At 33.8% G+C, this 23,230-nt stretch overlaps 1 protein-coding gene and 1 pseudogene across 3 annotated transcripts; both read left to right on the top strand.

Moving 5' to 3' along the window:
* The first annotated feature begins 6,455 nt into the window (after positions 1–6,455).
* LOC148619174 (uncharacterized) lies at positions 6,456–7,626 on the top strand (annotated as a pseudogene).
* Positions 7,627–10,045: 2,419 nt separating this feature from the next.
* On the top strand, positions 10,046–23,211 carry LOC148619173 (solute carrier family 15 member 4-like). Of its 3 annotated transcripts, none has more exons than XR_015921549.1 (11): positions 10,046–10,296; positions 11,830–11,928; positions 12,372–12,442; positions 13,555–13,679; positions 14,757–14,920; positions 16,161–16,315; positions 16,532–16,727; positions 17,512–17,700; positions 18,990–19,133; positions 19,419–19,669; positions 21,700–21,838. XR_015921549.1 is itself a non-coding variant. In XM_088578791.1 (10 exons), exons 1-10 carry the CDS (start codon positions 10,089–10,091, stop codon positions 21,933–21,935), a joined length of 1,587 nt encoding a protein of 528 aa, XP_088434917.1. In that variant the 5' UTR covers positions 10,048–10,088; the 3' UTR covers positions 21,936–23,211. The 3 variants fall into 3 exon arrangements, 1 of the variants encoding a protein (XP_088434917.1); XR_015921550.1 differs by having other exon boundaries at positions 19,419–19,598; positions 21,700–21,799; XM_088578791.1 differs by lacking the exon at positions 19,419–19,669 and having other exon boundaries at positions 10,048–10,296; positions 21,700–23,211.
* The last annotated feature ends 19 nt before the right edge of the window (positions 23,212–23,230 follow it).

Raw genomic sequence — 23,230 nt, 5'->3', positions numbered from 1 at the left:
TGTCACAGCGGTACGAGTTCGAGTCTCGCGGAGGGAACGACCAAAAATTTGCATCGCAAATTTGACAGTTCTAACATCGTTGGGAATTTTTCAGACCCTTCTATAAGTTTAGCTCTCACTAAGCACTTCTAACGTTTCCATTACTTTACATGTTAAAAAAGTAATTTTCAAAGTCTCACTGTGAATTCCCAGGACAAATGACATCTTAAAGTTGCATACCGTTGCGAAGCTTGGAAAACAAGGCTTCCAAAATCATTGTGCTTATGGTACGATGAAAGTAGAAATTCTTCACAAGATTTATTTGAATAAATAATACTGAAAATCCACATTTTAACCTGTTCTGCTAACTGACAGCATGGAGGCAAATTACTCACACATGTAAACAATATTCATACATTTTTGTAGTTAATTACATATATGATTTTAAAGTACACATTCTCAGCTTCATTTTGACTACTTTTAATCATAATACACACACATAATGCACTTACAATGCATATGTCTAGGGTAAGTGTTTTTTTGGTACTACATAGGGAGGTGGCCATTTGACCCGGAAGTGGTTAGTGAGACCTTACGTTATCTTCCCTGTATCAATTTGATCCGATGGAGCAGTGTAGCGAATAGAGTCGTCACATTCTGAGACGTTATATATATATATATATATACCATACATCGTGTACTAAGTTACAGCCCTAGATTAATCCTACGAGGAGGAATGACCCGGCCAGCGAAAGCTATATTTTTATATAGCCTAGCTGGCCGAGTGGTCTAGGGCGCTGGACTTTATGTAGGCGGTGTTGCCATAGATGTCACAGCAGTTCGAGTCCCGCAGAGGGAACGCCCAAAAAATTTGCATCGCAAATTTGACAGTTCTAACATCGTTGGGAATTTTTCAGACCTTTCTATACGTTTACATATCTTCCCTGTATCAATTTGATCCGATGGAGCAGTGTAGTGAATAGAGTCGTCACATTCTGAGACGTTTATATATATATATATATATATATATATATAAATATATAAACGTCTAAATATGTTTAATATAACCAAAATGATGGTAAAATTTACATTGAATATCCTTCTTCAGCATAAAAATGATAAAGTTCAAGATCAAAACATAGATTCGGAAGCTCAATCTCGCACGCTGTGTGTGAGTGTACCTTTATCAAAGGCACACATAAGCAAATGATAAGGAATCTGAATGAAAAGGGTGTTTTTATATTAAAAAAAAATAGAAATAAATTAATTGTGGAAAACAATTAAGAATAGTCAACATATAGTAGTCTGGCGTATTGGTGTATAGCATGTAGTGCTGTACTAGCCTTAGAGCCCCGTGCAGGCCCGGGTGTTAAAAGAATAGGCCTGCAGCAGCGCTAAGCTTGTCGTATAAGGCGACTAAATAGTGCTCAGAAACCTAGCCGGGGCTAGGCGCTCTGCCCACAGAGCAACTGGGATGTGTGCCCCAGGTGGTGGAATGGGGTACCCCTGGCGTGTTGCATGCTGGGGTTGTCAGGCTATAATAAGGAAAACCTGACCGCAAACCATAGTGGTGCACCGTGTTGGGAAAGATGCCACGTTCCTCGCACGTTAAAGAACCCTACTGTGGTATTCGATAGGAGTAGGAACTTTTGCGCTCCGCCACAGGAGGCTAAATTGCCCGACCTTACCCATCCCCCCTTTTTCCAGTGGCAATCAAAATTTGTCGACCCTATTATCCTTGTGACCCATCCCTTCTTTTCATTTCATGTTCATTTTATCATCCATTTCATGTTCATTGTCTGAATATAGCTGAAATATTGCTGCTCGGACGTTAAACCTCAACAAACAAACAAAACTAGCCTTAGACCAAGACCTAAAAATGAATTATTTTTTTTCTCGTTTATTCCATCTGCAGAAGTTGTTTGTAATTTTGGCATCCAAAAGCTTTCCGAGACACTCTTTTACATTTTGATCAGTTGTTATTATGTTCTGTGATCATAACAACAATGTTATGGAGATCCTCCTGGGTGTGTCCGGCAGATCTAAGATGGAGGTCTATTTAACATTTGTAGTTACTGCGATGACCATTCATACGCCTGTTGAAAAGGTTATTCTGTTTCGCCAACGTACTGCTTACCACATCGGCACTGGAGAAGGTATATGGTCTTTTCGGTTTTGCAAGTCACGTTGCAATAAATGGTAAATTCCTTTCCAGTGTAGTAGCTTTTAAACGTTTGGGTGTGCAGTATTTTGGTACAAGTCTTACATCTTTTATCTCCACATAGTTGACACTGACCCGTTGTATTTTGTTTGGGCCGAGATGAAATCTCTGCTCTTACTAGGGCATCTCTTAGAAACCTATGTCTACGGAATGCCAGGACCGGGTCCCCGAAAAGAGTTTGGAGAGCTTAGGATGTTTTTGAATGACTTCCCAATTCGAATGAAGTAGCTGTGAGAGTTTCCGTATAGCTGGATGGTAAGTAAGCACAAAAGGAACCCTTTTGTTCTTTTTGTTGGATCATCACGGCTGATGTTGTTAGCACGTTCAAATTCCCGACCTATGTCTGTTGATTTGTAGCCACGTGATCACAAATGACCACGGAGTTCATCTAGACGTTTATTGGTGGTATTGTCAGATGAGTAAATTCGCCGAACCCACACAATGACGGTATAGAAGCTTGTAGAAAAGCTTGGGAATCACGAGATATTTTTGGCCCTCCCACTGACTGCCTAGTAAATGTAATCACTTAAGTTTTGAACTGTACAACTTCACTTTCAACGATGAGCACTACATCCAAATCAATGGTACAGCTAAGGGAGCGAAAATGGCTCCTTCATATGCTAACATCTTTGTGGATAAATTAGAAAATTAAATAATTTCAACATCTTTATCGAAACCCCTCTCTTGGTTTAATGTTGAACTTTATGATAATACGCATATAGTCAGGACAGTTATCTTATGTAAATATTTCGCGAAGCGATAAATTGAAAAAATATATCACCATATGGTATTGTGCAGAATTTATTGTACATAAAACAACAACCCCTGATATTGTCTAATCCGCAGTAAAAGTTATTTTTACATTTTTTTTTCAAGATTTGACTAATACAAATATCTTTCTTACCGTTTAAATATTTCGTTGTCGAAAAATTCTCGTTTTAAAATCCTAGATCTTATTTTTGTTTTGCATTTTTTACATTTTTTTTATTATACTCCTCTGTGAGATGATTCTAAAGGTTGTGTTCAGCTTTTCATGTGTTATCTATAGATTAGTATATAATTTGCTGTTTTCTTTTTTTCTGATTTAGTCCTTTTCTTATGTTTTGATTTTTTTTCCATTTTAAAAAAAAATTGTTTCTAATGTGGAAGGCTTCTGTCGCTGTATGTTGTTTTATTTTTTTCTGTTTATTGGGAAAAAACGGTAGATATATATCACGCTGTTCCTTTGTTTCAGAATACAAGAATGATATACTTTTACATTCGCTTGCTTGCATTAGTGTTGGTAATGGAGGAAAAAACGCAAATATTGGAAACTTATTGTCTAGGCAACCTAAACATCTGAAAGACAGGAAAATATTTAGCTGATAAAAGACACATAAATTGATATTGTCATCTTATTTGGATTATTAATCCTTTCGATACTTTGCAAACACTGCAATGTATACTTTCCGTTTCTACGTGACAATTTAATATCTCCAGCCTATGGATTATACGCGCTACAGCTGATTCGTTACTGTTGCATATGTGATTTGTTCACAAACTTTCTTTGCAAGGATACTGTAAATTGACTTTCGAAAAAGGAGTATTGTATATGAAATTCACTATTGCAAGGACACTGTAAATTGACTTTCGAAAAAGGAGTATTGTATATGAAATTCACTATTGAATTTCATGGTCATCATAACAATTTGATTGACCGATATTGAACTTCTATATCACATTTGAGACAAGATATCTTCAATTATATTTCATGCTTACCTGATTGATAATCCACCGCATTTTCTAGCAATGTGACGGGTTCCGCTGGCAAAGCGTGACATGTTTACCCTTCCGGAGAACCTGGTGTCGCTAGGCTTTTCTGTTGCCGAATCGAGAACGTTGTGTTTATTTTATTTGTTGTTCAGTACAGAATATTTTGATATACATTGTAATATTTTACGGTGTCTTATTATCTCTTAATCATTGAACAAATGCACTAAAATGCAACCAATTTTAGGGACATTTTGTTCAGTGATTGAATAATCAACCTTTGTCGGAAAAAAATCTTTTTTTACATTTTTGAAATTCTATACATGTGATCTTTACATGGTGCTTGTCTTCCGATATCTACAGTTAACGATTTCACTTAAATTACTTATCAAAGTGTATTGGGGTCGATTGATCTTTGACCCCTCCTCTAATTAATACAGAATAGCAGAAAACTTTACCACTTTGCAGTTAAAAAAAGAGTGATATTGAAAAAACTACGTTAATTTATCTTTCCATTGACATATAATATAGCCGTATACCCTTAGCCGTCCGCTGCACTAATTTACATTTATACAAACAAGTGATTTATGTCTTGGTATGTTTTGCCTTTGACATATTTGTACCAAAGAAAATCAGACAAAGAAATACAAGACCGCTGTCAATGATGTAATATTACTTTCACAGTTGATAAGATATGATAAGATAATGAATTCGTTAATTCCAAAGTCAGTTGATTCCTTGCATGGACATATATTAGACAATCACAAAATATTTTAGAAATTCGCACGAGAACTAACTTCTACTCTGAATATTTTCGGCCAGTAACAGTTAAACTGTGGAATAAACTTCCTCAGAGTTTCTAGCTCCACTAACATTTTTAGAAATAGGGTTCAGGAACAGTTGATAAAATGCCCGAATCTTTAATTTATTGGTACACGACTAGGGCAAATATTACATACCAGATTGCGAATGAACAGTGCTTCACTTAACGAACATCTGTTCAGTCGTAACCTTGTAAAGTCCCCCTACTGCACCTGTAGTCATGTCGAATCAACTTGCTCTTTTGTCCTAAATATACTTTATTACGAAATAAAATCATATTTTCTATGGCACTTGATGTAACTTTTACTGTAAATGTATTGTTGTATTGCTCAAATATTCTAAATACTGAACAAAATGTAGAAGTTTTCTTAAAGTTCAGAAGTTTATTATCAAAAGTAACAGGTTTATGAATGCTTGACTTCCATGTACTCCATCTCTTCACTAATTTTGTAATTCCATTTTTGTTTATCTATCCGTTTGTCTTATTTACTAGTCAGTTAAGAAAAGCATTCCACATGCATCTTATTTATAAGAATACTCTTGCAAGTTCACTCTAAGGACACGAAACTTTGTATAAGCTATTTAGCTTCTTTCCGAATCCTACCATGAGTTTGTATGTAAATGTGTATACTGTATTTGCTTGTGCTTATATACTTGAATAAATATGTTGAAACTAAGCTAATGCTATACTAATTAAACGCCATCGTGATCTTGTCACCAGATTAATTAATTAATTTACGCGGAAACCTTTATGGTCACTTCGGAGGCCCAAATCACCAATCGGAGAGCGGTTCAGAGGAAGGTCAATGTTTACGCCGTTGCAATGCTAATCGACCCGGAAACGATCAATATTTACGTTTCTTTATGTCGTGTATTATTTTTATAAACAAACGGAAATTACTTCTTCGTTCTTTTAACTAATTAAATATAAAAAAAATAAGAAAAAAATGATTAACTGTCGGGTTTTCTGTCTGTTTGTCCAAAATTTCAACAAGATGGATTCTTCAGGACTTGGAATTTTGGCTGATTCCGATATTGACCTTCTTGATGCACTAAATGATGACAGTTATTACATGGAAAATGTAGCAACGTTTCAAATGGCAGTCCCTTAAATAAATTATTGGTTATTTAAAACAACAGAAAAAAAAAACTCAAATATTCAGCCACCTGTGCCTGCAAATGTCCGTTCTGAAGCCCCTGATGAACATTCAAGGCACCAAGAAACCCACCATACAGGAACACATATAAATAACCTACCACCTGATTTTCAAAACATTTTGATGGACATAGCACAAAACCCCTTACCAGAAAAAGTATCAACAAAACCAAACAATAAAGCCGACACTTTATTTGCCAAAAGATGTGTCACTTATAATGAAACAGAAAGAGACATGTTCAAAAAGCAAAGAGAAAATCAAATTACAAAAAGAAAAATGGCCGGTTGTGTTAATGATTTCAAGAGTTTCATCGAGAATGTAAAACAATACACAACAGAAATTTTCCTACTAGCACCTCAAAAATTAAATGAATATTTGGAAGAATTTTATATTGGAATTCGAAAAGACAAAACTAAAGATGGTGAATCAGCAGAGTATCAACCAAGCACTCTTGATGGCTATAAATCTATAATAAACCGCGACCTAAAATCAAATAACTATCCGTTATATAATTTATAACTTTGAAATTAAAGAAACAATATCTAAAAGAGTTGGGACATGGCAACAGGCTAAATGTATCCGATCAAGTGGACTTGTCTGATGAGGAAAAGTTAATTGACAAGGGGGCAATGTCGATGGGCAATCCACAAGGTCTTATAACTTTAGTTTGGTACTTAAACACAAGAAACTTCGGACTCAGAGGATGCCACGAACATCGACAACTCAAGTGGGGGAATGTGAAACTAGTCACCACCGAAAATGGCAAGCACTTGACATATAACGAGCGCCTAACAAAAACCAAAACAGGGACAAACTGCCAAGACATCAGAGCCTACGCACCAAAAGCATGGGCGAATACACCTAATCCCAAGAAATGCCATATAACTGCATATGAAAAGGTAAGTAACAATCTGACGAAAAAAAAACTGACATCCAATCCAAAAACCATCAGGTGTTAAGGAATAAATTAAACTTCAACACACTGTCGGTTCTCAGGAAAGACATGTAATTTCCAGTCTTCTTCATATATGTATAGAAACAAAATGATAACAATTTAAAAAGAGAGAAAAAAAAACTCGGTAACTTATCACCCAAATTTCACCTTTCAGACAAATACCATTTTACCAATAAATGTATACACATAATCAACATACATTTTTTTATTTCAGTACCGAGACGAACGACCACTAGAGACACTGAATGACGACAGACCATTTTAATTGGGTGCTAACCATGCGTCCAAAAACAATAAATTATGGTGACAAGAAATTGACCAATCAATCGGGACACAGAACAGCAGTAACTCGACGTATCGAGGAAAGACTTCCGTTAACTGTTGTCCAACAACATACAGGAAACAAAAACATTCAGTCAGTACTATCATATCAGAAGATTAGCCTTAAGAAACAGAAAGAAATAGCTGATGTTCTGGAAGGTGGGAACCGAAATGCAAAATCTATTGGCTCAAGATCCGCCACTTCAAATGACTCTTCTAGCAAATGTGAGCATATTTCAACCTCAAATACCACAAATGCCTCCCCCTCCATGCCTGGATCAAGAATGTTATTCCCTGCGGGAACAGTTAACAACGGTGGCAACTTCAATTTTAACTTTACGGATCCCAGGCCCAGAAAAGTTTTATCACCTCCAAGAAAAATCCATTGGTCATGTTTGAATTGTATAAAATGTATAAAATAAAATTTCAACCTTTGATTATAATTATTTTGAAAATTATATGTACACAGGTACGTGTGATTTTACCGCCCGACCAAAAAGTGGAAAATTGAAAGTTTTCTTACATAATTTGTATGAAATAATGGCTAATTTGTGTCATTATTTTCTAGTCTACAATGGAAAATGATTACCCGATTAGAATGAATAAATCCCAGTTATTCCACATATTTTAAACGCGACCGTCATATTGACCGAATGTTTTTTCAAATGATTTGTATCACAGCTGCACAACATACGTGACGTCACGTAGCACGCCACCGAAAAATAGTTCCGAAAGAAAATATTGCAGCGCTTATAAAACTTACATATTTAGATTAGGAAAACTGAAAATAAAAGAAAACTAATACCTTACATTTTTATTCAGCGAGAGGGAGTTTCTCATGCTCATCTCGTTGAAAAAATATTAAATAATCTAATATTATTGGACGTCGGTGACGCTCTGTCCCTAGTATTTTTTTGTTCGAAGGAATAATAGTGTTCAATACTTAAAAAAAGATATTTCAGCTACAACAGCAGCAGCAACAACATCAACAAAATCAATAATAATGATATAAAAAAGGGGAAAATTTTTTTCCCCTTAAAACTTAAACAACTTTCTTTAGTGTTGATTTCATAGTAGAGATAAAAAATCCGTCTTTTGTGCAATAAACAGAAGAAAATCTTTATGATTTTATGGCTAAAATTGGTCTCATACCATTGGGAAATTTGTTTTATACTCTTCGGTAATAAAACAAGTTAAGGACAAACGTTTCATTACAAAGAGTAATCAAGGGAACCAAGGTTATAGCGGTAATCAAAAGAATGTAATCCAGGGACAAAGACCAGACATGGAAAACAGACATTCACAACAAAGAACATAAAGTTACTAAAATCATACATACAAAGTAACAAAAGTAAATGAGCAGCTCGGACTCCACTAAAAACTGGGAGCATGGACCAGGTGCACCGGTAGGGTAAGCGTCCTCTGCTTTTCTAGAAACACCCGCCGAGTTGCTCATAAAAAGTCAAGTCCGGGGTAGACAAACGAGGAAAGGAAAACTATGAAACATCATTTTACTAATCTAGCTTAACACTCGATATATGTTTAAGTGCACTTTTCCACTAAAACTAAATATTAATTTTTTTTCTAAAGAGGTATTTTGCGACGACCACATCGGTAATTATTTGTTTCTTTTGCTAACTCGGCGGGTGTTACTTTCCTGTTGTCTAGAATAAAGGTGACACTGGGTTAGAAATGTAATAATATGCAGTATCTCACAGTTTGTCAAGGATATATCAAATGCAATGCTGTAAGTAAGAATTGAGAATTCATGTTTAGATGGGAAGTTATATAATTAAGCTACTGTACACGACACCGTTTCCATTAATTGCAGAGTTCTTCTTAAACTCATCTATCCAATTTGCATATTTCAGATAATTAATATATTTTATTCTAATAAAAACATACGTATGAACGGTTGAAGAATCAACGGACATTGTGTAATGAACACATTCAACATGATGTTGCATTCTAACATTATTTACACTTTACTATACTAATAATATTTTAGTAAATAGTCACATTGAGAAAACAGAAAAAAAAACTAAACAAAACAAAACAAAAATACGCGTGAATGTGTTGCTTTCTATTTTTTGTCATATTAAAGTCTTTATGGATGTATGATATGGTATTTGTCTATTTGACACAGCTATTGGGGGAGTACCAGACTTATAATACACAAAATAGCTTTTGAAAGCAGCTACTTTGAAACTGCTATGGTTCCCTTTAACGTTAAGTAAATTGTTTTTCAATCGACTACAACTTACTGTTTTTGGTGAGACTGTGGTATGCTAGGAATTTGTATATAAGTTTATGTATCTTGTTGTTTTGAAACATCTTAATTGCACTTCTCAGTATTGTTACCGCTCATAGATTGAAATGAAGCTTAATAAATCCTTGTACTGTTACAGAATATCGCCACATAGATTTTGCATTTTATTTTAGAGAAGAATGAGAAGATGGCTTCATCTCTTGTACACCCTTAGTATGTGGTTCCTACCTGGAAGCAGATTGAGCTTGATAGAAAATAACGGGAATAGATATTCAAATTTACGTAATCAAAAGCATTGCATGAAAAAATGTATATAATTTAACCCCAAAAAAGTAACAAATACCTCCCTAAAAAAATTAGTAGTGTGTTTTAAAAATGTTAATTGACGCAATTGAATATAAATTGCGTCTGATGGCATATTGTGTCCAGTTTAAGTCAGGAAAAGTAAGTAGTTATAACTTATTTACTACCTATAAATATGAATGAATACATTTTTATTTCACTTCTACACACGTAATGTTTCTATACACGGATGTAAGTAATCAGAACATGTTACTTATTATACATATATGTAATTTTAGAAGATGACTCAGTCTTATTATTTAGGATTTGAAAATGGAAGACGATGAAATCGTAGTACGAATCAGAGCGGATGGGTTAAACCAAAGAAATTTCAACCGCACTGCTGTTGGATGTATACTTTTATACCAATGTTTAGAACGCTTGGTGTATTACACCGTATATCTTAATCTTATAGTATTAAGCAAAGGCCAACTTGGAATGACGTCAACTGATGCTGCCACTGTTTCTCTCGTATTTGCAGGTAAAGCATTCAAAACGTTGCACAATTGTCGATTGTATTACGCATTCTAAAAAAACCATCGGCTCCGTGGCACTAAACGTTGTATGACTTAATCGACCCAAAATCTGCCCGTGGCACAGAAAGCCTTTAGCACTACACGCATTTAAACATAAGTTTATGATTACAAAAAAAAACGCTAAGAGTTTTGTATCTGCAATATTTATTAAAAACATTACCTAAAAGTTCGGCGATCGTCATCAAGAAATCTTCGATTGATGTAGAGGAATGATTGTTTCATTCAATAACGATACAACTTTCTGTGTAACTAGCAGGTTTCTAAGAAGCAACTGACGCCCAATCTTGATTTTCAGAATCTGGTAAATATTAAAAATTTTAAAGATGCTATAGCCTTAAAATTTCATACAGATATATATGTATTGATAATGTATTGTCATCAATAACCCTTCATTTGGTAAATGGTTACTTTCAATATATCCACCAGAGCACGAGATAAAGGAGACCTGAATCAGGGGTATGAGGAAATGCATCTCAAAAGGTCTCATACCAAACCTTTTTTGTTATCAGTCCTTAGTTGAAAAATACTCAATTTCTTCTAAAACAATGAGTAATGATTATTTTTTGTAAATTGTTCTTTGTGCTGATGTGACCGCTAATTTACCGATTATGACAATAACATGCAAATACTTTTTTAATCACCACTAGTATAGTAACGCCGCAATGGAAGAGGGCGGTTTAGCGCGCTGTAAAACTTAGATTTAACCCGACATTTCGTTTGAAATGCCTGTACCAAGTCAGGACCATTGCGGTACCAGCTGCTTATGTGGTGTAATATCTGTTTTGTCAGATTTAGACTTGACTTGACTTGATTATGGATCGGATTAATGATCAGTAATGTTGTTGTTCCTTTGTTTATAATTGTGCCCTTACAATTTTAAGTCAATATTTTGATGTTAAGTCGGTAATTTCACTCTCGGACTTTCTCTCGCCAAAACGTCACAACTTTGATATCAATCCGTCGTTCACAAAATATATGTTTAGAATGGCAACCAATAATGGAGGAAATCTATATAATAAATAGGATAATCAATCGGTTATCGTGAATAATCAATAATCAAAATATGATCACTCATGCCAAGAACGCAGTAAGATTTAACTCGTGCGCGGAACAAGTTAAATCTAGGAGTACTTCGGCACTCATGACATATTTTTGTTGTTCACTCTTCCAATAAATTATTCTAATGAATAATGAATGAATTAATGAAATATACAGAAAAGAAAGTTTTATGGAACATTAAAGAAAACTAAAGTTAATGACGTAAAATGAAAAAAAATGAACTTTGTTAAAAGAAGGACAAAAGTAAATGAAAATTTAAAACTGTCAAAATTCAACTAGTAATTTACTCTAAACAACTGCAACACTGTTCTACTGTTCAATATTTTAGTTAAACTTCTTACGTTCCTACATATGTTGTCAGAGATTGTTTTATTTGTATTTATGTATTATACATTTCCATACTTGTGAACGTGTTGAAGGGTTAGGGTATATTTTGACAATAGTTGGTGGAGTAGTTGCAGACACTGTGGCTGGAGAATATAATACTATCTATGGTTCAGGATTCCTGTACATCATTGGTATGGTATGATTAATTTTGGTATTTTGTACATGATAAAAGCTATCATTTGAAAAACTATCGCAAAACTAGTGCTGCAGTTTTTTTTATGTGACATCTTGTTTCCTTATCTTCAGTTTTTTGCGTAATCTATTTTGTTCGGTTTGCTTCATTGTGTATGTAGATCATCTTTGTTCCCTGTGTTTACGTTCAAGCCATGTTTTAGAGTTTTGACGTTTTTGAATCACCCGCCTTCGGTATATTCTGACGATATTATTAATTCTGATGAATTAGGAAAACAATAATGACAAAAAGATTAGTACATTATAACTCTTGTAAAATTGACAAAAATAATACATGTATATCTTCTCCCTAATTTAAACAAGCACAGTTGCTTAATTTTTCGGAAGTGGCATTTTTATATGTAAATGAATGTCTGCCAATATATCAAATCTTTGTATTAAGGTTTATTTCTACATGCTGTCGCATCAGCAGACTATAGAGGTACATTTGGAAATAGTTACGTACTTCATAAGGTATGTAATTTGCTATTTTAATATGAATTAAGAGTGAATGTGTATGGTGTTAAACATTGACAAAAAGGGTCAGTGAATAGCCAAAACATATCAATACCAGATTAAAAACAATTGCATAAAAATGGAAAAAAAAGTATCATATTCAAAAATAAACTATAAACAAGATTAAAGTTTTGTAATGTCACATTGGAACAACCAGAAAAAAAAATTTCTTTGTTGAAAAATTCATTAAATGTTTTGAATTAATTCAGCTGGTAAGTTACATATATATGACACAAACGTCTCAGAATGTTACAACTATTCGCTACACTGCTCCATCGGATCAAATTGATACAGAGTAGATAATGTAAGCATAGAAGGGTCTGAAAAATTCCTAATGATGTAAGAACTGTCAAATTTGGCGAAGCAAATTTTTAGTTGTTCCCTCCGCGGGAATCAAACTCGTACCGCTGTGACATCTATGGCAACACCTCCTGCATAAAGCTAGACCACTCGGCTAGCTGGGCTATAAAAATACAGGTTTCACTGGCCGGGTCATTCCACCTCGTAAGATTAATCTAGGGTTGTAACTTCTTACACGATGTATGCTAGTACGGGACAAAAGGAATCAAAAGGTACATCTGGTAAAATAAAACGGAAGAAACCCACTAAAAACCAGAGAACTCAGGTGTCCAGGAAGGATGGACAGTGTCTGCTTTTTGCAGTGCTGTTTTAAAGGTCAAGTTAGGTAAAATTGGAAAATGACTTAAGAGATAAAGGTTTTTGATCACATTCAATATCGGTAGATTATTTCCCATCGAAAGTTTTTCTTGCATTGTTTCAAGCATACGAATAATGCATATATCCTTCTGAAAGTGAAAATCTTTTGTTGTCTACAAAGATAAATTCTTAAATTATCTTGTTTTCAAACCATAAATCTAATTTTGTTTTGCTATTTTTGGTTTTTGATTATACTTTGTAAGATAATTCGATTTTCATTTGTTTCTTTAGATTAGTATTTTACTCTAATATGGAAGGCTTCGGTTGGTGTATGCTGTTGTTTTTTTTTGTCTTTGTTTTTCTGGAAATGGAACAAGTGGTAGGAATTTATCACGATGTTGTCTTTGTTTCAGCATACAAGAATGATATATTTGTACAGTTCACTTGCTTGCATAAGTGTTGGTAATGGAGGAATAAATGCAAACATTGGAAACTTATTGGCTAGACAACAAGTTCCTGACAAGAAAATATTTAGCTGGTAAAAGACACATAAATTATTATTGTCATTTTGTTTAGGTTATAAATCCTTTTTTATTTACTTGATATAAATGCAAAAGAAAATGTTAAAACGTAGTTAAACGTAGTTAAACCTATACATAGAGGACGTTTAAAATCGAAAATTTAAAACAAACGTGATGGTTTTGGCTTTCGAATGGTTAATTTCCCCTTTCTAAGTTACATTATACCAACTTCTCCAGCCTATGGATTATAAATTCTACAGTTGATCCATTAGTGTCGTACATGTGATTTGTTCACAAACTTTCTTAGCGAGGACACTGTGAACTGACCTTAGAACAAGTATTTTTAGCCTTTGTTGTCAACATCAGTACTGAATTTCATGGTCATCATAACAATTTGATTGACCAATGTAAAACTTCCATATCACAGTTGAGACAAGAGGTCTTCATTTATAATTCAGGCTTGAAAATCCACCGCATTTTCCTGACTCGCAGTGTGACGTGTTCCGCTGGCAAAGCTTGACATGCTTACTCTTCTGGAGAACCTGGTATCACTCCATAATATTTGTTGGAGTACATCATGGAAGTGATTTGTTCAGTGCTGTCGTTTTGTCTAATCTTCAGTTTTTATATGTTATTATATGTATATTTCATTCTGGGGTCTACTTTGTGTATGTAGATCGTCTCTGTTTCCTGCTTTTTTGACGACTCAGTCGTGTTTCGTGGTAGAAAACAGCACCTTTCTCACCTTAACCGATTCCATAAAAGTCGTGACATGCTGATTTAAACATTCTTATCCTTAAAGGTGAAACGCGTGTTTTAGTAAGTATCCCTAGAATCAAGAATAAGCACAAAGTAAATTATTCACGTTTTTTTGAATGAGATATCATTTATAATTTTAAGTAACAATTAATATTTTTTCACAGAAACTTATATTATTGACGTTTTATACTACTCTAGATGTATATGTTTCCTTTTGTTTGTCCGTTTCAACTATTTCCCCCTTTTAAATTATAGGTAGTACTTGGTATTTTTAAGCTCACATGAATAAAATTAATGACAATGTTTGAAAATGTAAAAAACACGTCCAATTTTAGGTTATACTGGTGTAAGAACGTAGGTGCATTGATAGTGTTTGTTGTAGTATTTTTACAATGCCAGTATATAGTTCTGGGGATTATGATAGCCTTTGGAGTCATGGTAATTGCACAATTTGTTCTAGTACTTGGAAGAAACTACTACACAACGGTTGAGCCTGAAGGTATTTTTTGTTATTTTATTTTGTCGTATTTGACGTAATCCGTGCTATGCTTTGTTTTTGTAATTTTCAGTTTAATTAAGGTCTATGTGTTTATTTCAAAAAAGGTATTAACATTATTGATTTTTAATCAAGCAAAATATGGGATTTGTTATTCGAATATTTGTAAAGAACTGTTCAATACATATATGTATAGTTTTGAACTTTTTAAAAAAGAATAATGGTCAACTAAGTTAGGTTTGAAGTATTCTGTCGCCAGTCTTTCTTCAAAATGATATTTGATAATTTTACATTAAATTTATGGAAGAGTAATTAAGGGAACGAAGATTCTAGTGGAAATCAAAGGAATGTAATCCAGGACAAAGACCAGACATGGTAGACAGACAAACACAACAAAGAAAATGAAATAACCAAAATATTACATACAAAGTAACAAATAAAAATGGACAACTCGGATTCCACTAAAAACTGGGAGCATGAACCATGTGCACCGGTAGGGTAAGCGTCAAAAAGTCGTCCGGAGTAGAGGATAGGGAAACTAAGACACGTTTAACAAACAAGTTTTCATGGTGCAAATGGATACACCGTAACAATCCACGAGTTAATGATAGCGACCATAAAACTTCTGTAGTGAAGACTTCAATCTTGTAGCAATATAACCCTGATCCAAAAGTCTAATTGTAAGAAGTCTAGCGCGATACAAAAAGTCTGAGTAATCACGGCAAGCTCTGGCATAACGTATCAGCTGTGATGTGAATACTCCATACGCAGGTGCTCAAGGTATCTTGCCACAAATGAAAGGAAAGTTGACAATTCTGAATGAAAAATGATCGCGTTTGTCGTTTAGTTTGGTCAATAGTTTTCCTTTACCATCGATCTCTAAGTGTAGGTCAAGATATAAGGCCGACGTCAAAGTGTCTGTAGTATCCTTTTCTCAAGTTCTTTTTGGGTATATATTTTTTCAAATATCCGAAAATAAGAATGTTCAACGATAATACGTCATCTATAAGCGGAAACTGAGATTAAAGGATCTAGCTAAACGAAGTTCTTTCTTTCGGATCCGATAAGCTATAAAGTCTGGAAATTAACATCATATTGTCGCAATGGACATGCAGGATCTATTTCTTCTAAAGCACAGCCGTGATTGCAGACTAAATGCAATTAAATGCAGTGTTCAAGCGATAAAATTGTGTTTTAAATAATGTTTCATGTGTGAAAGTTGATTAATGATCTCTCTTTTAAGGCAGTCTTCTTATAATGGCCATCAAAGTGTGCCTGTATACTAGATGTGTGCGGCGGACGAATTACAATAACGAGGCACTTTCCCGAACACGACGACTAGTGAAGGTTTTCCCTATATTTGGATTCATTTTTATGTACTGGACAGTATATGCTCAGGTTTGGTTAAGAGTATGTTAAACTTGCACGAACTTTGCGAAATCTGTTCTATAGTTGTACATTAAAATAAAAAAATGGCTTTTAAACTGTCTTGAACGGACATAATACATTCATTTATTTAAAAGTAAAGGAAATATTAATTATGTAACTCAGTGTTTGGTAGATAATATTTCTATACCTCTTCAGTTTCAAAATATACTTCGTATTTGATTCTAGATGCAAACAACATTTTTGCTACAAGCTGAAAGACTGGATCTTGGATATAGTGATGGTATTGACACTTACAATTCTGTTACAGTCAGTTTGTTCTTTAACCCAATCATCATCTTATTACTAATACCAGTCATGGAAATAGTGGTCTATCCTTTATTATCAAAACGTAACATAGCACCGTCACTTCTACGAAAAATAGGTAAAATTTCGTTGGGTTTACATTCCGTTTAAATTAATCTCATTTTGTTTTCTCAAAACGTCAATTCCTAAACATTAAATAGACTCGACAAAAGAGAATATTTCATATATTTTAGAGTTTCTTTTACATTTGTACAAACAAGTGATTTATGTCTTGGTATGTTTTGCATTTGACATATTTATACCAAAGAAAATCAGACAAAGAAATACAAGACCGCTGTCAATGATGTAATATTTTATTTATCATAACAATTACTTTCACAGTTGGTAAGATATGCTTAAGCTAATGCAACACTAATGAAACGCCATCGTGATCTTGTCACCCGATTGATTAATCAAGGATACACGAAAATGCGCATTGATCGCCTTTTTAAAAAATTCTCCTATCGATATCAAGATCTCATCGTAAATTATCCCATAACAAATGACAAAATGACTACAGATCTGTTTTTACTACACCAGTCACAGTTTACTAATGTGTTATCTTTTTCGACTATTGTGTGCATAAAACAAATGTGCGCGGGAATCTTTATGGCCACTTTTGAGTTGAAAGGTTTGGCTTGCCATAAAACCTAATTTAAATATCAGTTTTACTTTGAAATACTTATATCCAGTCAGGAAAATAGTGCCTAATTCAATTTGTTTCCGGTTAATCGTTGATTTTGCTAGTTCGTGTACTAATTTATATTTCCCTTCCCAAATTAGGATTATTGATTATTACTATTAATGGTATTGTCGTATTTCTATATTAATTTTCAAAAGCTGATTTTGTATATATTTTTAAGGTATTGGTATGATATTTGCAGCAATATCGGTTTTGGTAGCCGGCATTGTTGAAAAATACCGCAAGATGTATTTATCTATTGATCAGTCACTGTTCAACAGGCAATACAATGCTTCAACTTTGTCTGTCTTTGTACAAGTACCCCAGTTTGCTTTGATTGGGATGAGCGAAGTATTTACTAGTATCGGAGGTAAAATCTCAGGATTTAATTCATTGATATGAGTTAAGGCTTTGCGGGACGGAACTATCTGTGTTAAAATAGCATTAATTTAATTGATGATGCTCCTTTATGTTGTTTTATCGCTGAAGTCGCGTCCAGATTAAATGTGCAAAACTTTCTACAACACATGGTGTGCGTCTGCGTTACAAGTTAAAACAATCACATCCTAACTGCATACATCACTTCCGACAGCAAGAATATGAATCATTTATGTTTTGACAGGATCTACATATATTGGACGTCGATGACACTCTGTCTTTATTATCTATTGTGTTCAGATGAATAATAGTGGTCAATACTTTAAAAAGGATACTAAAGTATTTCGAAAACAACAACAGAAACAACATAAACACAATCAACAAAAATAATATAAAAAATTGGGAAAAATTAAATTTTCCCCCTTAAAACTTTAAAAACTTTCTTGAGTTTTGATTTCATAGTGGAGTTCAAAACTCCGTCTTCTGTGCAATAAACACACACACACACACACACACACACACACACACACACACACACTCTTAATCACTTTATGTCTTAAGTTAGTCTAATTCTTTTAGGAAATAATGTCGAATACCGTGTAGGATGTTTCTTGATAACATTTGCAAATTTGTTTTTATGCTCTTCTTTAATTATGCATTTATGGGCAAACATTTCGACAGAAACCCCATTTTACTAATCTAGCTTTACTCTTTTCCACTAAAATTAAATCTTAAAACTTTTTTCTTGCAAAAGTTTTAGCAAACAGTTTTAGCGACGATCACATCTTCTGTTTCTTTTGTACTACTTTACATTAATGAACTCCCAAATAATCAAGTCCACCTAACACTCTTGACATATAGATCAGGACAGACAAAAATTAAACAGCAGTTTGGTAAAAAAAAAAGATTGTTACATCATACAACACTAACGACCGAAATGGATAAGAATGAAGCATTTTTTTTATTTTAGCCTTTGAGAAAAATCATTATGATATATATTTGTGTACTTAAAGAATGAATTTCAATATACGTTTTCTTTTATATGTTGTTTATTTTTAATAACTAAAATATCTAATTGACCTTTTTTGTGTCTCACTTCATTCCAGCATCAAATTTTGCCATTTCTTAGTAACATAGATGTTAAAAAAAGAAAGTGTTAATACTTTTGAAAGTAAACTATTTAGTAAGGCCTATCAAAATGATCAATGTTTTCCTTATTTAAAAGTCCTTCTGTTGGACATAATTTCACAAAACATTGTCTTGTTTCTCTTAAATATGCAGGACTGGAATTTGCTCACTCAGAAGCGCCAGCAGATATGAAAGGGGTGATGATGGGATTATTCATTTCAACAGAAGGTTTTGGTACACTGTTAGCGGCGGCGATTATTATTATTATAAAAGTTGCAGTTAATTGCAACAAAAAAGGCAAGAAGGGATATTTTACATGTCATTTTAGCTAGAAGCATGCTCTTGTTATCTCCGAGACGTGTGAACAAATACAAATGTACCTGTAAAGTACAGAGTAAAAATATATTAGTCGTTCATAGCGATAAATCACATATTAAGTATCAGTCTTTGTAGAATCATGAAAAAATTCTGTAATGTGTGATACATCTCCGAAAACAAATGATTTTCATTTTTTTATTAAGTTGCTTTTTAGGTCTATATGATGAAATGTATAATCATTCGTTCCAATCCGTCTATTATTAGGAAATGTTTGTTTGTTTGTTTGTTGGGGTTTAACGTCCGAGCAGCAATATTTCAGCTATATTCAGACAATGAACATGAAATTGATGACAAAATGAACATGAAATGATGATGAAATGAAAGAGGGATGGGACACAAGGACAATTTTCGACAAATTTTGATTGCCACTGGAAATAGGGAGAGGTGGGTAGGGTCGGGCAATTTAGCCTCCTGTGGCGGAGCTCTATGGTTCCTACTCCAGGGAGAATACCACAGTAAGGTTCTTTAACGTGCGAGGAACGTGGCATTTTTCCCAACACGGTGTACCACTATGGTTTGTGGTCAGGTTTTCCGTATTATAGCCTGACAACCCCAGCATGTAACACGCCAGGGATACCCCATTCCACCACCTGGGGCACACATCCCAGTTGCTCTGTGGGCAGAGTGCCCTAGCCCCCGGCTAGGGTTCTGAGCACTATTTAGTCGCCTTTTACAAGCTAAGCGCTGCTGCAGGCCTATTCTTTTAACACCCGGACCTGCACGGGGCTTTATTAGGAAACAATTCACATTAAAAATCCAATGATTTCAACTGAATTTTAGTGTCATTTACAGATTTATCTCCCTTAATTTTAAATTCTACAGTATATTCTATACAATTTTTATCTCTTATGAACAATGGTTCTATGACAATCCATATGTAATTTTCTGTTTACTATGAAATTTTAAACAAAATATCAAAAAAAGTATGTATACTTTCCAACCTCGTATTACATTATGCACGATTCTTAGCTGGAGTGATACTTAACATACTTAGTGTATTTAGTATGCATCTAAAACATTTGGTATGAATAAGAAGTCAAAATTATATCTGAAACATGTATTCCGCATAGGCTAAAATAATTTTTTTTATGTTTTATCCGCCAGAATCTTGGTTCCCTTTATTTCTCTTTTAATGATGATGACAAATGCTTCTACAGTTGATCATAATTCTATATGTCTTATACAAATAAATGTAATGAAACCTTGCGATATAAAAATGTTTGATATATCATTTGGTGTTGATAAAGGTTAAAAAGTAGCACTCCATTTGTGCAGCTTTTTTTGTTCAAACGAATTTTGTATACATTTTGATTTTTTTTTATAAATTATTACGTTTGATAAACTACTTTTTGTTTCTCCTGTTTACTTTTTTACCCTAGCGGTGCACCTGGTCCAAGCTCCTAGTTTTTAGTGGAGTTGCTCATTAACTTTTGTTACTTTGTATGTATGATTTTAGTTATTTTATGTTCTTTGTTGTGTTTATCTGTTTTCCATGTCTGGTCTTTGTCCCTGGATTACATTCCGCTAGAATCTTGCTTTCCTTGATTACTCTTTTCTATGTTCGCAAGATTGAGAATTTATACCTTTTTGGCGTAAAAAATACAGTTTACAGGTAATTTGTATTCCTTCAAGGATAAGAATAGATTAAAAAGCAGAATCAGATTAAAGATTGTATATTGCATTTCATGTCAAATAACGCATTTTGTCGTACAAATAACTAACAGAAGTGAACGTATTTCGTTACATTGGTCTATCAAAATCACAAAGCCAAGCGATTCTAAATTACCTTGATAAAAGGAAGTTGCACAAAAAATAAAAAAGATTCAAAAATAAAATGTAATGCACCAAAAATAATGATAGATAATGCTTTGATAAAATTAAGAGAAAAAAAAACGATAGAAAAATATAATTTGAAAAAAGCTTTGAGTTTATATGAAAAAGGTCACACCAGGGTAAAGTAAGCACACAGTGAACAATAACCGAAAGGGTACACAACAGCAGCAAATATTTCGAGGAGCTAAACTTTTTAAAATAAAAACATCTATACCTTGCATGAATTAATAGTATGGTCATTGCATATATATTGAATTAAAGAGTAATCAAGGGAACAAAGGTTATAGCGGTAATCAAAAGAATGTAATCCAGGGACAAAGACCAGACATGGAAAACAGACATAAACAACAAAGAACATAAAGTAACTAAAAGCATACATACAAAGTAAAAAAAGTAAATGAGCAACTCGGACTCCACTAAAAACTGGGAGCATGGACCAGGTGCACCGGTAGGGTAAGCGTTCTCTGCTTTTCTAGAAACATCCGCCGAGTTGCTCATAAAAAGTCAAGTCCGGAGTAGACAAACGAGGAAAGGAAAACTATGACCCGTTGAATAAATCCGTTTTCATGGTGTTTTCATGGTGTTAATTACTGCCTTTATACTCCACTTCTGCTTGGGGCAGGCAAAGTAAAATATTTGTATTCTTTTTCAGATTCTTGGTTTCCAAATAATTTGAATGAAGGAAAATGGGAGTATTACTTCTTTTTTTTATCTTTCCTCAGCATAGTGAACTTGCTATGTTTTATCGGTATTTCATACTTGTATAAGTATGAAGAAAATATTATGATTGAAAACGAAGATTCAGGTGAGGAAGGAGAACTGACAAGCGACCAACCCATTCCATCTGTAGTTACAAATGATAATGAGGAACAATTTAATCGTAGTTAGCGTTATGTTTTATCGGTATTTCATACTTGTATAAGTATGAAGAAAATATTATGATTGAAAACGAAGATTCAGGTGAGGAAGGAGAACTGACAAGCGACCAACCCATTCCATCTGTAGTTACAAATGATAATGAGGAACAATTTAATCGTAGTTAGCTCTTCATAACATTGGACTTTTTTGTGTATTCAGAAACCACTGGGTCGATGCCACTGCTGGTGGACTATAGGTCTCCAAGGGTATTTACCAACCCAGTAGTCAGGCTTGTCTGACCCGAACTGTATATCATACATTATTTCTCAAAATTATATAAGGCACTTAAAACCATGAGGCTTCATTCCCTGAAATTCCCATGGGATTACAATAATGTAACTCCTTTAACATACTTTGGTAGAACTTATCAGTTGTGTAACACGTGTACAGAATACCGAAATTAGTAAAAATATTGTATTCAGACATAAAACTCGTAATATAAAGAAACTATTTCACTCTTACTTACCCGTATATGGATTTGAGTTTTATAAGTCATGCATCTCGATTTACACGATAACCAATCATTATCTTTGAAAATTCTGAGAATGAATAATCATAACCCCCACTTTCCAGAACAATATATATAAAAGTAATTTTGAATAAAATATGTAGACAATAAATGCATTAATACGTACAGTTCAGTATAAAAGACATTGCAATTATTTAAAGCTGCTTTAGCTGCCAATTTGTCCAGTTTTGATTCTACTGAATTTTGCTTGATTCAATAAAATAAGTTAGTGGTAATGCAATTGAAGCAATAAATGTCGATAATACCTACAGAATATTGTGAAAACAACGTTTTTTAAATCGATATCGCTGATCTAATTATTTTTCTCCATTACTTTCGCAGATCGCCGACAGGACATTCACCTGGGTTAAAAATACTTTAACCTTTGTGAAAAATATAACAATAAGGGCTACACAGGTAAGGACGTGTTTCATTTCATTTCATCTACTTCTTGATTAGTTTCCAAATAAATAATGACCATATTTGAACCACATTATGTCACAATCGGTAAATTTCAAAAGGATCTTTGCGTTATATTCCAACTGTTTTTCTTTTACTGCTTGAGTCCGTCGGTCTTCCTTCCCGTTGAATAATCACTTTCGCTTTGCAATCAGATTCGTTACTACAGAGGCGACCCTTCCAGCAAATGCGCGGATTAAGGTCACAAGAAGTCACATGCATACGGATTTAACTAAGTCGATTTTTTGTCTTACTAGACAATAAATATATAGACACCTATTTCATGTATTTAATGCAT

Source organism: Perna viridis, chromosome 4, assembly GCF_037379345.1.
Source record: "Perna viridis isolate PV_CMFRI_1.1 ecotype Kerala chromosome 4, ASM3737934v1, whole genome shotgun sequence".
NCBI classification, from domain to species: domain Eukaryota; kingdom Metazoa; phylum Mollusca; class Bivalvia; order Mytilida; family Mytilidae; genus Perna; species Perna viridis.
The sequence above is the reverse complement of the archived record's forward strand: the minus strand, read 5'-3'. Positions and strand labels throughout refer to the sequence as shown.

Bases quoted from the DNA above. Each gene is read 5' to 3' on its own strand.
- LOC148619173 (XM_088578791.1), top strand. From the start codon at position 10,089: ATGGAAGACGATGAAATCGTAGTACGAATCAGAGCGGATGGGTTAAAC. The intron at 14,921-16,160 runs GTATTTTTTGTT...CTCTCTTTTAAG, and splicing joins CACAACGGTTGAGCCTGAAG to GCAGTCTTCTTATAATGGCC. The intron at 16,316-16,531 runs GTTTGGTTAAGA...ATTTGATTCTAG, and splicing joins ACTGGACAGTATATGCTCAG to ATGCAAACAACATTTTTGCT.